This window comes from Malus sylvestris, chromosome 12, assembly GCF_916048215.2.
Source record: "Malus sylvestris chromosome 12, drMalSylv7.2, whole genome shotgun sequence".
In the NCBI taxonomy this organism is placed as follows: Eukaryota; Viridiplantae; Streptophyta; class Magnoliopsida; order Rosales; family Rosaceae; genus Malus; species Malus sylvestris.
This window is the reverse complement of record NC_062271.1, coordinates 21454261-21470987: the sequence shown is the minus strand read 5'-3', so window position 1 is coordinate 21470987 and position 16727 is coordinate 21454261. Positions and strand designations below refer to the sequence as shown.

The window sequence follows — 16727 nt, the reverse complement described above, 5'->3', positions numbered from 1 at the left end:
ACTGCCATGGTAGACCCACCTTAACTGGCTTGGAATTGATCATCATAGAGACAGTAATTCAAAAATGTTACCTTTATCTAGCGATTAAGAAATGCATCATCAGTTATATTTTGATCTGATATCAAGAGTGTAGAATAAGTAATTGCGTTTTCAATCGTTAATATCAAATATAAGGATAAGTGACTATAAATCCTTAGTCACTTAGTGATCAAGAGAACGACTTTCAATAGTAACTATATAAGATGAGTATGGAGTCTTGTTCCCTTCTTTTTTATGGTCAATAGAGTCTTGTTCCTTTCTTTTTGGAGTCTTTTTCCTGTCTAGGGTCGTATCTTGGTCCTACATTGTATGGTGAAGAATTACCTTCTCATGGCTGGTGGGTGCACCTACACAATCACATATAAAGTCTGAAATAATTTGCGCTGAGAAGTTGCATACGGTGGTAGGCACTGGACAGTTTGGGATATGTTTTATTCTGCTACACAAAGACATCACATTTAATTGGTGAGACAATGAAGGGACAGCTCAGCTAAGCTGCATTGCTTATAACAAAGTTCCCAGAGGTTTTGGAGAGAACTAAGAATGCCAGCCATGTTTTTCAAGCTTGTAATACTCATACAAGCAACCCTAGCAGTATCTCAAAATGTTAGCTTCATCTACAATGGTTTCCGGTCAGAATATCTTAGCTTAGACGGTGTAGCCTAGTTCACACCCAACGGTCTTTTGATGCTTACAAATGACTCTCAAGAGATAAAGGGCCATGCCTTCTACCCTAACCCAGTCACCTTCAAGAACTCATATTCTGATACCAATGCTTTCTCATTTTCTACAACATTTGTGTTCGCTATCAGGTCGGTGCTTGCAACTGTGAGCGGTCATGGAATGGCCTTCGTCATTGCTCTGAAAAGAGGGATTCCCCAAGCTCTACATAGCCCATTCCTAGGCCTTTTCAATCCAACCAACAATGGCAATGTCACCAATCATATTTTTTCTGTAGAGCTAGACACTATCAAGCAGATCGAGTTCAATGACATCGATAACAACCATGTAGGAATTGATATTAATGGTTTGAACTCTGTGAAATCTGCTACCGCAGGATACTATGCTGAAAACAATGGTGGGTTTTGGAACTTGTCCCTCACTAGTGGTCAAGTAATGCAAGTTTGGGTGGAATATGATGGTACCAAGAAGCAAATCAATGTCACGTTGGCTCCAGTCAGTGCTGGTAAACCCCATGCTCCACTTTTATCTCTGAAGCATGACCTTTCCCCAATCCTACACAAAACCATGTATGTTGGCTTCTCATCATCCACCGGTTCTCTCCCTACGTCTCATTATGTTTTGGGCTGGAGCTTTAAAATGAATGGGCAAGCTCAAGAACTTGTTCACTCACAACTTCCCAACCTGCCTAGGATAGGAGGTAAAAAAGTATCTAAACTTTTGACCATCGGTGTGCCTGTGATGTCTCTGAGTTTGGTTTTGCTACTAATTGTTGGCATTATTTCTGCCATAAGACGGAAGAGGAAGTTTGCAGAGCTGCTTGAAGATTGGGAGCTTGAGTATGGGCCTTAAAGGTTTAAATATAAAGAATTATATGTTGCTACAAAAGGGTTCAAGGACTAGGAACTTTTGGGAATGGAGGATTTGGTAATGTTGAATTATAAGTCTATAGCTAATTAGAAATAAGCTGTGATGTTAATATGTCTATGCACTTATGTTAAATACTAAGTGAGAAGATATATAGATGTAAAGGCAATGAGTGCCATGTGTGATGATCTTAGCTATTAGCTAAATGTGTGGCTGAGATCTGTTTTCAATGTTTTGATCCAGCTCAGTTTTGTAAAGCAATATATCTCTTCTTGCACGTTGTGTGCAAGAAAGTGAGGCATTCAATGAAAACAATGTCCTTCTTCTGAGTTGCTGCAGAAGAAAGAAACAACCACCTTCTTCTCTCTCTGTTCATTCTTTTCCCCATTAGAATTCACTCTATCAAACACTAACATGGCCTCAGAGCCAGTTCCGATCAACTGAGTCTGGGCGTGAAGCTGTGAAGTCACTGAGCTAAGTCGAAGCTCGGTGAAGGTTGCCGGAGTTCTATTTGAGGAGAAAATCAACAGTCGGACCAAGATGTCTGGATCTGGAAGCTCGGAGGTGAGAACTCCAATTTTCTCCGGTGAGAACTACGAGTTCTGGAGGATTAAGATGACAACAATCTTCAAATCGCTTGGGTTATGGAACCTGGTGGAGAAAGGGATTACAACCCCTGACTCGAAGAAGAAGAAGGAAGCCGAAGGGTCATCGGACGATGCAGTCGATGAAGAAATGACTGCTATGTCTATGAAGGATGCAAAGGCCCTAGGAATCATTCAAAATGCAGTATCTAATCAGATCTTCCCTCGGATTGCTAACACTGATTCAGCTAAGATGGCATGGGATCTCTTGTATGGAGAATACCATGGTGGTGATCAGGTTAGATCTGTAAAACTTCAGAATCTTAGACGTGAATTTGAATATGCTAGAATGCGTGATGATGAATCTTTGACTGGGTATCTTACTCGTTTAAATGATCTGATTAATCAAATGAAGACGTTTGGTGAAGCTCTATCAAATGAGAGATTAGTTCAGAAGGTGTTAATTAGTCTCACTAAGATGTATGATCCTATATGTTTAGTGATAGAAAATACCAAATGTTTAGAGACTGTTGAACTGCAAGAAGTACTAGCTATATTGAAGAGTCAAGAGCAGAGGTTTGATTTGCATTCCTCTGATGCAACTGAGAGAGCATTTTCTTCTCTTACTGTTAATTCAAAAGGGCAGAATTGAAGTTATGCTCAGTCTAGTACTTTTAAGCCACAGAGAAATTGGAATCAAAAGGGTAAAAAGTGGGACTCAAAACCCAAGTTTCAGCAAAAGTCATTTTCTAATTCTGCACAGAATAGTACTCATTCTCTAACCATGGGTCAAGAGGGTACAAAACCTCAGTGCAAAGTGTGCTCCAAATTTCATTATGGTGAATGTAGGCATAAAGGGAAATCCAAGTGCTATAACTGTGATAAATTTGGTCATTGGGCCAAAGAATGTACTGCTGGAAAAGCTATTCAGAAAGCAAACTGTACAAATCAAATGGAGATGACTGGAAATTTATTTTATGCAAATAGTGTTATTGCTGAAACAAAAGTTAATGGGGAATGGTATATAGATAGTGGCTGCAGTAATCATATGACAGGGAATGTTGATCTTCTTGTTGATATGAAGACAAATGTTGCAGGGAAAGTTCAAATGCCAATAGGAGTGTTAGTTAATGTGGCAGGAATGGGATCACTGGAAATTGAAACTAACAGAGGGAAGAAATACATCAGAGAAGTCATGTACTTACCTGGTTTGAAAGAGAATCTATTAAGTGTAGGACAAATGGATGAGCACAGATATTATCTTGTGTTTGGTGGACATATGTGTACTGTTTTTTATGGTCCTTCTCTGGAATGTCAAATTATCCGTGTGAAAATGAAAGAAAACAGGTGCTATCCTCTATCTCTAAGGCCTGAGAAACAACTTGTGTTGAAGACTAGTCTTGCTCATTGTTCTTTGACTTGGCACAGAAGATTAGGTCACCTAAACTTTGGTGGAATCAAACAATTGAAGGATAAAGACATGGTTCATGGTCTACCATATCTAGATGAGTATGATAGAGTCTGTGAAGGCTGTCAATATGGTAAGCAACACAAAGAAAGCTTTCCTAGTGGTCAAGCACAAAGAGCAGGTGCTCCACTTGAATTGATTCATGTTGATCTATGTGGACCAATGAGAAATGAATCCACTGGAGGAAACAAGTACTTTATGTTGATTGTGGATGATGCAACAAGAATGATTTGGGTATACTTTCTTAGATATAAATCTGATGCTTTTTCTTGCTTCAAGAAATTTAAAGCAATGACTGAGCTGCAAACTGGTTTAAAGGTGAAATGCCTGAGGAGTGACAGAGGATGGGAGTTCTTGTCTTCTGAGTTCAATCATTTCTGTGACACAGAAGGCATTCAAAGGCAACTCTCTCTTGCATACACACCACAACAAAATGGTGTGGTTGAGAGAAAAAAATAGAACAGTGATTGAAATGGCTAAGTCTATGCTACATGATAAAGGAATGCCGTACTATATGTGGGCAAAAGCTGTACATACTGCAGTTTACATTTTAAATCGATGTCCTACCAAATCTCTTGCCAACATAACCCCCTTTGAAGCCTACAGTGGAAGGAAACCTGGTATTGCTCATTTGAAGGTCTTTGGTTCAATCTGTTATGTTCACACTCCATCTGAGCTAAGGCACAAACTAGAAGCTAAAAGTATAAAGGGAGTTTTTGTTGGTTATGCCAAGTGTGAGAAAGGGTACAGAATTTTTGATCCACTCTCCAAAAGGTTGATATTGTCAAGAGATGTTGTGATTGATGAAGATTCAAGTTGGGACTGGCAGGGAAGCTCAAATAAACAGGTGACTATGCCTAATTATGAATGGCAGTCAATTGAGATACCAAGGAGTGAGTTCACAGATGATGAGACTCAAGTCTCAAATAATCCATCACCAGGTTATTTGAGAGAAACTCTAAGTGATACTGATGATGCTCAGATTACTCTACAAGCATAGTCAAGTGAGTTCTCTAGCAGATTATGTGAAAATGTGAGAGATTCACAAGCTTTTGATCATACTCCATTGAAATGGAGAAATTTGGAAGATGTTCTTGCTCAGTGCAATTTGTGCATCATAGAACCAGAAAAGTATGAAGATGCTGCAAAGGATGAGTCTTGGATGAAAGCTATGAAGGATGAGCTTTCCATGATAGAGAAGAATGCAACCTGGAAGTTGGTAGACAGACCAACTAATAAGCCTATAATTGGAGTTAAATGGGTATTTAAAACCAAACTCAACCTTGATGGAACTGTGCAAAAGAACAAGGCTAGGCTTGTTGCAAAGGGATATGCCCAGAAACCAGGAATAGACTATAATGAGACTTTTGCCCCTGTTGCTAGGTTGGATACAATCAGAACTCTTATTGCCTTGGCTGCACAAAAGAGTTGGAAACTCTATCAGCTTGATGTAAAATCGGCTTTTCTTAATGGTGTTCTGGAAGAGGAGGTGTTTGTAGAGCAACCTGATGGATTTGTAATCACAGGAAAGGAAGACAAAGTGTATAAACTCCATAAAGCTCTCTATGGTCTCAAACAGGCTCCCAGAGCTTGGTATGGGGAGATTGATACCTTTTTTACACAATGTGGTTTTATGAAAAGCCTAAGTGAGGCTACTCTTTACACCAAAACAAGGGGATATGAAATTCTGATTGTTTCAATCTACGTGGATGACATTGTGTATACTGGGAATAGCAATGATCTATTGAAAGAATTTAAGGAAGATATGATGATCAAATATGAAATGACTGATTTGGGTATTCTCCATCATTTTCTTGGCATGGGAATTATTCAAACTCAGTCTAGCATTTTCATTCACCAAAGAAAATATGTTGTCTCTCTGTTGAACAAATTTGGCCTAAGTGAATGCAAATCTGTATCTACTCCTCTTGTTCCTTCAGACAAACTGTGTAAAGATGATGATAGTGGATCAGCAAATGAGGAACAATATAGAAGAATTGTGGGAAGTCTGCTATATCTTACAGCCACTCGACCAGATATAATGTATGCTTCCAGTCTTCTTGCTAGATTCATGCACAGCCCCACAAACAAGCATTTTGGTACTGCTAAAAGAGTGCTAAGATACATTAAAGGCACCCTGGATTATGGCTTGGAGTATGTGAAGGGAAAGAAGGCAATGTTGATTGGTTTTTGTGATAGTGATTGGGGAGGATCTGTTGATGATAGCAAGAGTACTTCTGGATATGCTTTTTCTTTTGGCAGTGGGGTGTTTTCATGGGCTTCGGTGAAACAAAATTGTGTAGCCTTCTCCACTGCAGAAGCAGAGTATATCAGTGCCTCTGAGGCAACTGCTCAAGCTATTTGGCTTCGGTTTGTTCTTGAAGATTTTGGTGAGTTACAAACTGAAGCAACTCCAATGCATTGTGACAACACTGTTGCAATTGCAATTACCAAGAATCCTGTGTTTCATCAGAAAACTAAACATATTGACAGGAGGTTTCATTTTATCAAAGATGCTCTACAATAAGGCATCATTAATTTGATCTACTGTCCCACAGAAGAACAATCACTACTACAAATTTTTACATACATGACGCATTTTATGGGTCATGTTAAAAGTTTAATGACACAAGGGTTTAGCGTCATCTTTGTGGGTGTCATTAAAGATATTTTTAATGACGTTGAAAGAATGTCATGTATTACTTTTAAGGACGCCTAACAAGCGTCATTGAATTAAGAACTTGTGTCATCTATTACCATTTAAGACATGAAATAAGTGTCATAAACATAGGAATAAGCGTCATGATATACTAATCATGACATACACACAGTGTCATGTATAGCTTTTAGAGACACCTAACAAGCGTCATTGAATTAAAAACGCGTGTCATCTATTTCAATTTGAGATGCAGAATATGTGTCATAAACAGAGGAATGAGCGTCATGGTATAGTAAACATGACATCTGTATAGCGTCATTTACCATAGCACTGCAGTGTCATTGAATATTACCAACGACACACAAAGCGTGTCATAAACGATTCAATACATGTCCTAAAATATGTATGATGACATATAAGAAGACTTACATAATTCATCCAAGAAGCAAGATATTTACCTCAAATTAAACAGTATTGCTTCATAAATTTGTAATTCATCCACTACCAAAGTATTACAAAAGACAATATAATGTGTAGAGTTTCCTACTAAAATAAAACTATAAGTTCACTTAATTTAAAATTTCACAAACCAGCTAATCTAGTGTTTCATCTATTGGGATGAAGTCATCAACATACTCAGCCCACTCTATTCTTAACGCATCAATTTCATGTTGAGTGTATGTAGCTTTTTCTTTGAACTGCAACAAATCACAACCAAAGAGAACATGTCAGGACAAAAACTAATTTCAATCATTTAACTAATAAGGAGGTGGTCAATTAGCATCAACTAGCCCAGAAAGAACAAGGGTTCTCTAGTCGTATTTTTCGCTAATGTGTTTTTTTTTTTTCCACTTGGTATAGAGCTAATAAAACGTCAAGCGGTCTAGCAAAAGATTTAAACTTTAAAGGCCTCATCTTGATGGTAAATAACACCAAGCTCAAACACAACATGGCTTAACAAAATCAGCTCTGAACCTATTTATTTATCACATTCAAACGTAAACAAAAGATAGACTAGCATTACAATTTTATTGAAGACAAAAAAAAAATCAAGAATTAGAATCTGAATCCAGACAAGAAAAAAAAAACAAACTCATTGATGACTTGAATCAACTCAATACACGAATACCTAGGATGGTTTTGAAGAGCTAAAATCCAATTGGGCATCTTTTGGAAGATTCAAAAGTTCCAATTTCTATTGTAATTAACTTTAATTAAACACTACAAATCACGCTAACAACAATCCATCTCATCATCAATAGTGTGAACATTCAAGTAATTTAGTTCAGTTATGCCGATTTCCTTCATGGGTTGCCAATGATTTGAGTAAAAACCATGGTTAGCTGTAAATTAATTTGCCTGAACTATAAATTACCTACAAAGAACTAATACTAATAAGATAGTAGCGAATACACCCGCTTAAGTGCTCTTTGTAATAGTAGTACTAACCTTGGTAATAATTGAGCAGTTTGGATCATTAATGATTTCCTTCATGTATTTCATCACATAATATCCACATTCTACAGTTCCTTCTTGCAAAGGGCACTGCATATACAAATAAAAAAGAATAAAATGTAAGTTAGTCAGATTAATTTAAAGTCAAAACACAATGTTCCTTACCTTTACTACTTTCCAATTGATGTTTTTTCGACCCTTTATTCCCTTTTGAGCTTTAAACATCTTCAGTGCTCTGCACATAGAGGATAAGAACACATGAATATATACAAATCTTGAAATGCATGAAATAAAGACAAACATATATCCAAATACTTACAGTTCAACAATGTCCTTCATTCCAGGATCTATCTGTATCCAATTAAGCGAGTCCATATAATACACTAATTCCTCATAGGGGTCAATAATAGCCAACAACCAATGAAACCTACAAAACATAGATAATTGCATTCTTTATTACACAATGGTCAACTACTGATCTGTTAGGAACAAAAAATTCAAAACACATAGTACTAATAACCCTTTGTTATACGGAGCAAAAATTAATTGTCCTTTTTTGCAGTTCTGTAATCTAAGAGCCAGTGCATTTGATCTTTGTTCCTTTCTGCCAGCCTTTTGAGAGATTCTGCCAGGATCTACAAATCCAAACAATCCATCAAGATTGTTCTTCTTCAACGTTGACCAAAGTTGCCTACAAAAAAATGAGGCAATTAGTATCTTATCATTACCCAATGTGGATTGCATGCAATAGATTGTATTGTATATAAATTTAAGATTATGTCAAACCTGATGTAAATTGAAATGCAAACAGTCGATATTTCAGCCATAGAACAAAATTGAATGATGTCATCTCCACCAATAAATGTTGTGTGCTCATTTCCAAATAGATCAGATTCCATGATGATAGGCACTGTAACATCCTTATGCATGTTTTGAGCTATGAGCATAAGTGAACGTAAAGCCAAAGGTTGTTTTTGGGATCTTTGTTTGAGGGGAGGATTCGTTCTCGACTTTGCATAGATAGATTAATATAGTGAAATGAGACATATTAGTACTATAATTTTTTCCACATATTCATAAGAAAATGACGTAGGAGTACCTCATCATTTGTCACAACAAGATGCCGTGGCCAAGCTACGTGACTCCCAATTGCTTGTTTGATATTCACAGCTTCACAACTAGGTATTGGAAGAAGAGCATCTTCTTTAATTGCTACATCAATAGAAACACGTAGATTCATAGGCCCAAGTGGAACTCCATGTATTGGCCCGTCTAATGGAATGACTGATCCATATGCAACAATGTTACTAGCAGTGTCTATAGCGAGCTTGCACTGTTGTACCTTAAAAAAATATTTCATTAATAATCAACTACTGTTGGGATTATAGCATAAATAGGGAAGACATAAAAGGCATGTACCTTCTTGATATCAGATATTTTTTCCATGGAATTTGCAATTTTGTTTGTCTCATTATTGATGTTCACATCATATATGTTCTGTTGGTCACTTTGCTTTACCTTGAAAAATTAAATTTAATTAATAATCGCTACTTAAAATAGCCAAGAAGAACAAATACTGCAATGACTATGTACCTTGAAATACTTCTTGATATCACTTTCTTTTTCGTTTGAATTTGCAATTTTGTTCGTCTTTTCCATGATGTTCAAATCAGATATTTCCTGCATATCCTTTTGCTTGACCTAAGAAAAGTAAACTTAGATTAACATGCTACTATTATAGTTAAGAAGAACGAAACTTGCATGACTAGTACATACCTTCATAGCTTCAATCTTATCCATGGTTTTAGTATTCTTGCTAACCTTTTGTTTCACTCTCTTCTTAGACATGATTTCCGGCACATCGTCATGTTTCGCTCTCTTCTTAGACATGATTTCCACCAGATCACCCTGTTTCACTTTCTCAGTAGATGTTTCATTTTTTTCTTTCTTTGCTGTGCAACTAGCTTTCTCAGAAATATGATTGGACTGTACCACATTAGATTGGACTAACTCTTGCATCTTGCTCAACTGATCTGGAGTTAACAAAGAAGCAATCAAATTGAACTTCTTATTTAACTCCTCAATGTGTAAACTTTGCTGCTCCAAATGTGTTTGCATCATTTGTTGTTGACTCGATTGAGTTTTGCATCTTGGAGTCTTAAAGTACAATTTATGACTGATGCCAGTTCCAACACCTCTTACACGACCCGAATATTCAGGTGTTTCCAAAGCAATTGTCAATATGTCATTACTACCAGACGTTCGCAAAGTCCCATCTTCAACGGCCTTAGTTACTTCATCCTATAACAATTGGCATTAGTATGAAATACATCAATTAAGTATCTTTCCCAACCTTACACATAAAACTTACTATTTTATCAGCGCGTACTTTCACCATCTCATTCGTATAGTTTCCCTTTTTATCAACACGCCCAAGCTTCCAAAGCACTGATCGGTCAATGTCAGCAGTGATTCCATAAGCTGATTTCTATTTGGATGAACATATCAAAATTAGATCAGATAGTTTTTATTTGTATGATAATTAAATGAATACAAAAGAAACAGGACATTACTATTTGTTCTTCCAATCTTGCATAGCCTTTTCTAGAAAGTCGATGAGGGTACTTATGCTTAGCTCGCCTCCTCGATTGTTCTTCATGGATTTTCTATCAAATGCAATTCAATAATTAGTCTTTAATAATAGCAAAACACAATATTTACCAAATGCTTCTTACTTAATTTTGAAATCATATATACGTACCATATGCTTCTATGTCAATCTCGACCTCACAAATTCATCCCATACCGGCTGACGAATGAAATCATAGATTTCTGGTGGTTTCTTTAAGACTTCAGGTTGATCTTTGAACTTTAATATGTACTCACATGTTAGACTACTCTTGAACGTTCGCCATGTCTTTGCAGCACTCTTCAAAACATCCGCTCTGCTGTTTGAATGTACTATAAAGGCTTTCTACAAATGCATAATAGAAATTAATCATTACTTTCACAAAGTCGTACAGATGTAAAAGCTTTTTTTTTTTTTGTTTAATTTTTTGGAGACATACCTGGACCATGTCCCAAATCTTTTTTTTATAAGATGACTCTACTTCTTTCCAAGTTGGAATTGTAATTGGAACTGTGGTACGCGCCATAACACCAATAAAACTAGCTAGTTTTGCTCCTGCAAGTCCACACGGTTGTCCTTTACTGTTATATCCAACCTCCAACCGATCCCCATCACTTCTACCTTGCACCAACTCTTGCAATTGAGTTGCACCTCTTGGTTTCCTTGTTACAAAATCTTGTTCATCTTCTTCTGAATCTGTCATTTCATCAAGATATTCTGCAAGATTCATTTAAAATCAAGACAATGATCAAATTAGTAAGATGAGGAAGAAAGAAATATAAAGAACCTTAAAGGTAATGTTTGGTTCCTTCAATGAACCTTAAACGGATAGGCTCATGCCAATATTTGGTTGAGGAAGAAAGAAAAATAAAGAAATAGGGCAATTGACCATTCTCCAAAATCATAAAACCAACCTTCATTCAATTCAATTCCAATGTTCATTTCAATAAACAAATACTCCCTAAGTGACAATTGTCAATACTCGAAAAAACATAACAACATGAATTCAACTCCCATTTCCACAAACATTTTCATCATACTTCATCTCAGCCTAATAATCTCTAAAAAATTAAGCCTTACCAATAAGTAACAACTAAACAAGATAAATCCAAAAGTATGGAGAAAATATAAAGTCCTAATGTAATTTTAAAATATGCATTCAACATAGCATTCAATAACATATGAAATAGAGTAGATATTCCTCTGAGTGATATACTATGTATTTTCAACCCAAATGCCTTCGCAGTCATCCCGCATGTAGATATCATCAGACTCCTCAGTTAGTACATCAAATGACTCAACGGGTGGCAATTTAGTAGTAAGACATTCACATTCAATTATAGTATCTCCTAGCTCATCATCATGTAGCCAATCATACTGAGGCCCTGGCAGTACAACAACTATATCTACTGCTTAAAGCACTATGGGGATTAATCCCATCTGTTGAAATTGCTAGTCGGAGATTTCTTGGGTCATCACCAAATTCTGGCCACATGTGGTCAACAAGCTTCCATGAGGGAGAGTCAGCCGGATGACGCAACTTACCATCAACTTCTCTATCTTGGGCATGCCATATCAAATTCTTTGCTGTCTTGCTATTATAAAACATTCTTTGAAATCTTGGAATAGGGGGAAAATACCATAGTACCTTTGCAGGTACCCCCTTACTAGGCTCCCTAGAACTTTTGTTAACCTTCCATCTAGAAAAACCACATGTAGGACATGCAATTGCATCTAAATGCTCTTTCCTGTATAGGATGCAATCATTGGGGCATGCATGTATTTTTTCGTACTCAATTCCGAGAGAAAACAATGTTTTTTTTGCTTCATACACAGAGGGGGGTATTTCATTCTTCTGTGGGAGCAAAACTCCTAAAAATTCTAGTAAATCTGCAAATAGTTTATCACTACACCCATTCTTTGCTTTTATATTGTACAATCTGACCAAGGTTGATAACTTTGTGAAGTTTGAACCAGGGTATACAGGCTTCTCTGCATCCTCTAACAACTTCTCAAATTGTTTAGGATTTGACGCAAAATGATCATAAGCTGCTTCCACCATCCCGATAATGTTATCTTCAACTATTTCTTCCCGATTACTCATTTTCTCATTCTTACTATCTGGAACAGCTTCTCCATGCCAATACCATGTACAATAACTTTGATCTATACCATTGAAAAAGAGATCCTCTCTTATCTCTTTAACCGTCCTTGATTTAATGTTACCACATTTTAGGCACGGACAACGTATGTAGTTAATATCAGTAGCGTGAAGCATCGCATAATTCAAAAAGTTTTCAACCCCTTCAGAATACATTTGTGATCTTCTATCCATAAACATCCAAGATTTATCCATCTAAAACAGATTGTAAATGCAAGCCAAAGGTCAAGTACGTATGTGTGTGTAAATGCAGGCTAAAGATAAAAAAGAATTTATTACTTCTTGAATTATTTACAGCTATAGTAAATGCAAGCCAAAGGTCACGTATTGTGTGTGTGCACATAGATTTGCATGTACATATGTGTGTGTGTATAGCAGCGTATAAATAGACGAGAGTGAATTCAAGACAAACTGAACATAAAGCTCATTTATCCAATGTGCACTTGTGGGTTAGATATGTGTGTCTGTCTACCTACAAACAATTGAATGCATTGATAGACACCATACTGCTATTAGCCAACACGAGTTATTATGTCCAGTTCATATGTCACATAAGACCATAAACAGAGCTTATGAGGAGTTTTATCAAACATGTGGTGTGCTATAAGCACCAACTCCCACAAGAACACACAATCTAAAGATTAAAAAAAAACAAGAAGATAAAAGTAATAGTTAATCTAATTCAGAATTGGTATTAAGGGGATGACAAAGTTATTAAAAAAAAAAAAAAAAAAAAAAACAACGATCATGGCAATGACTAACCAAATCAAATCAAATAATCAATCTCAACTACAATTTGTACAACAACTACTTTAGCAAATGACAAGGCTAAACTAAAATCTGTCCAGCCACATAGCTCCAAATAATCCATACAACTTCACAAAAGAGATTAATATATAAATTATTTTCTAGAAAACCCATAACCATTCCAACAAACTTACCTTACACAATTAGGTTTTGAGTGAAATTTGGGGAAGACAATCAATCTGGTTGATGAAGGCTGGGCGTCCCAGAGAGAGAGAGAAAGAGAGGGAGAGATAGAAAGACAGTGAGTGTTCGTGATGAAGACTCTGTGATGAAGACTCTGGGCGTCCCAGAGAGAGAAAGACAGGGAGAGATAGAAAGACAGGGAGTCTTCCGCCATGAGTCGTGAGGGTTGATATTTCATTCTCTATCTGGGAGTTGGCCTGGGACTGGGAGACTGGGAGTGGGTTGGGTAGTGGAGCAAATGAGTCGTGAGGGTTGGGAAGTTTTGATGAATTCGCATACCAGTCTTTTATTTTAGTTGCGTTTATAAATCTTTCCCGTTGGTTTTTTTAGTTGCGTCATCGATTTATTTTAATAACGTTTTTAATAAAAAAATGTCATTAAAAATTTTAATAAGTGTCATAAAAGCTCTATTTTGTAGTAGTGAATTGGCAGATATCTTCACAAAGCCTCTCACCAAAGATCGATTTAATCTTCTCAGAAGCAAACTTGGAGTGAAATCAGCTTTAGACTTAAAGGGGAGTGTTGAATTATAAGTCTATAGCTGATTAGAAATAAGCTGTGATGTTAATATGTGTATGCACTTATGTTAAATACTAAGTGAGAAGATATATAGATGTAAAGGCCATGAGTGCCATGTGTGATGATCTTAGCTATTAGCTAAATGTGTGGCTGAGATCTGTTTTCAATGTTTTGATCCAGCTCAGTTTTGTAAAGCAATATATCTCTTCTTGCACGTTGTGTGCAAGAAAGTGAGGCATTCAATGAAAACAATGTCCTTCTTCTGAGTTGCTGCAGAAGAAAGAAACAACCACCTTCTTCTCTCTCTGTTCATTCTTTTCCCCATTAGAATTCACTCTATCAAACACTAACAGGTAAGGTTTATAGAGGCATATTACCTGCCTCTAAAACTGAGGTCGCAGTGAAGAAGGTCTCACATGAATCAAGGCAAGGAATGAAGGAGTTTGTGGCAGAAGTTGTGAGCATTGGCCGCCTCCGTCATCGAAATTTAGTACAACTCTTGGGATATTGTAGAAGAAAAGGAGAGCTTCTCTTGGTCTATGACTACATGCCTAACGGAAGCCTAGACAAGTACCTCTATGACCAACCAGCGGCCACTCTTAATTGGAGCCTAAGGTTTAAAGTCATCAGAGGTGTGGCTTCAGGGTTGTTTTATCTTCATGAAGAATGGGAGCAAGTTGTGGTTCATAGAGATGTCAAGGCAAGTAATGTATTACTAGATGGGGAACTGAATGCTAGGCTAGGAGATTTTGGCCTTGAAAGATTATATGATCACGGAATAGACCCTCAAACTACCCATATTGTAAGAACACTTGGGTATCTAGCTCCAGAGCATACAAGATCAGGCCGGGCCACAACACACACTACTACAAAACTACCCATTACTAGCACAAATAAAAACGACAAGAAAAGGCTATTACTGAGGGATTTTAAGCAAAATCCGACAGAAAATGGTTGTAGTGACGGATATAATAAGCGACAGAATTGCCGGCGTCAGGAAATGAATTTTCCGACAGAAAATACACTAAAACCAACAGAAATTGTGTCGGATATAACCGATAGAGAATATATTAATAATGAATAAATAGAAGCATTTTCTGTCGGTTAAAACCGACAGAAAATACTAAAACCGCCAAAAAGTGTGTCGGATATAACCGACAGAACATATATAAATAATAAATAAATAAAAGCATTATTGTCGGATAAAACCGACAGAAAATATATTAATAATAAAAAAAATATACTGATACATGCTTTTATTAATAAATATATTAAAATTGCAAGTGGAGCACGCACACCACTCTCAGAACGCATGCTTTTATTTGTTGCATTTTCAGGACAAATACGAAATGGATGCTTCTTCGTCCATCTGTGATTCCTCGACTTTAATTTTCTTTGATTTTATGAATCCATTAGTCTTAGAACAAGAATCGTTGAAACTAGAGTGGTTTTGTATCAGTGTAACCTTAGTATGTTAGTTATGCAGAGCTTAGGGACTGGATGTAGACGGCTAGGGTCACAGAAGAGCAAGCACCGCCGACGCCCTAGCCACGGTGACGACACCGCAGAAGAAGAAGGTAGATGACTGGATGTAGACGGCTAGGGCCACGGAAGAGCAAGCACCGTCGACAACCTAGCCACGATGACCGCGCTGCAGAAGAAGAAAGCAGATCCCGGAGACTGGATGTAGACGGCTAGGGCTTTGTCCGGCGGGAGAAAAACCGCTATAATATGTTAAAAATATTAAAAAAAAAAAAGAATTAAAAAAATACTGAGGGTTAAATCCGCCAGGAATTTCTGTGGGATATATCCGACAGAAAGTAACTTTAATCCGACAATAAATAAATTATGTGTCGAATATCTTTTATCCGTCAGCTTATTAACCGCCAGAATCGTCCGACACCTAAAGCTAATATTGTAGTAGCGACACACTAATATGTTTGCTTTCGGGGCATTCTTGCTTGAAGTTGCCTGTGGAAAAATGCCAATAGAGCTAAAAGGTCCAGCTCAGGATGTGATTTTGGTCGACTGGGTGTTTTCTTGTTGGAAGAAAAACAGTATTCTTGAGGCAAGAGATCGAAACTTAAGCACAGAATTCATAGCTGAGGAAGTGGAACTGGTGTTGAAGCTTGGGTTGTTATGCTCTCATTCAGATTCTTCAGATAGGCCAAGCATGCACCAAGTTGTGCAGTATTTGGACCGTGACATTGCTTTGCTGGAGTTGTCAGTTCTCGCGCATTCTTCCAGTGGCTTAAGCTTAGTGTTTGCGCCCCATGAAGGTTTTGATGATTTTGCAAAGTCATATCCGTCTTCTTCGAGGACGGGGTTTTCTTCGGTTGAGTCGACACTTCTCTCAAGCAGTCACTGACTGCTCTAAGCAATTAGGATTCTGTTGCAAACCGGTATTCACATAAAGGGTACAAACAATATGTATGTAATGCTTTTTCTTGTTAGCTTGTCAATGTAATATATGTTCATCTACTGATTTGCAATATAGACCTAGCTATTTGCTTGTTAATTTGTCATTCTTCTTTTGTGTTTTATACACTTAACTAAAAAATTATTGCATAACGAGCCCGCTCAAAATTAATAAAAGTCCGATTATTTTGAAGTCACTGGATAGTTTGATCACTATGTTTCGGTTTAAAATGCTCTTTTAATAACTAATTAGTATG

General features: G+C 37.0%; 1 protein-coding gene and 1 pseudogene across 1 annotated transcript; both read left to right on the top strand.

The window, feature by feature from the left end:
• The first annotated feature begins 591 nt into the window (after positions 1-591).
• Positions 592-16505, top strand: LOC126593324 (L-type lectin-domain containing receptor kinase IV.1-like; annotated as a pseudogene).
• LOC126593318 (uncharacterized) lies at positions 2047-3062 on the top strand. Its single transcript, XM_050259354.1, has one exon. The coding sequence runs from the start codon at positions 2128-2130 to the stop codon at positions 2821-2823; it is 696 nt and encodes a 231-aa protein (XP_050115311.1). The 5' UTR covers positions 2047-2127; the 3' UTR covers positions 2824-3062.
• Positions 16506-16727: the final 222 nt, after the last annotated feature.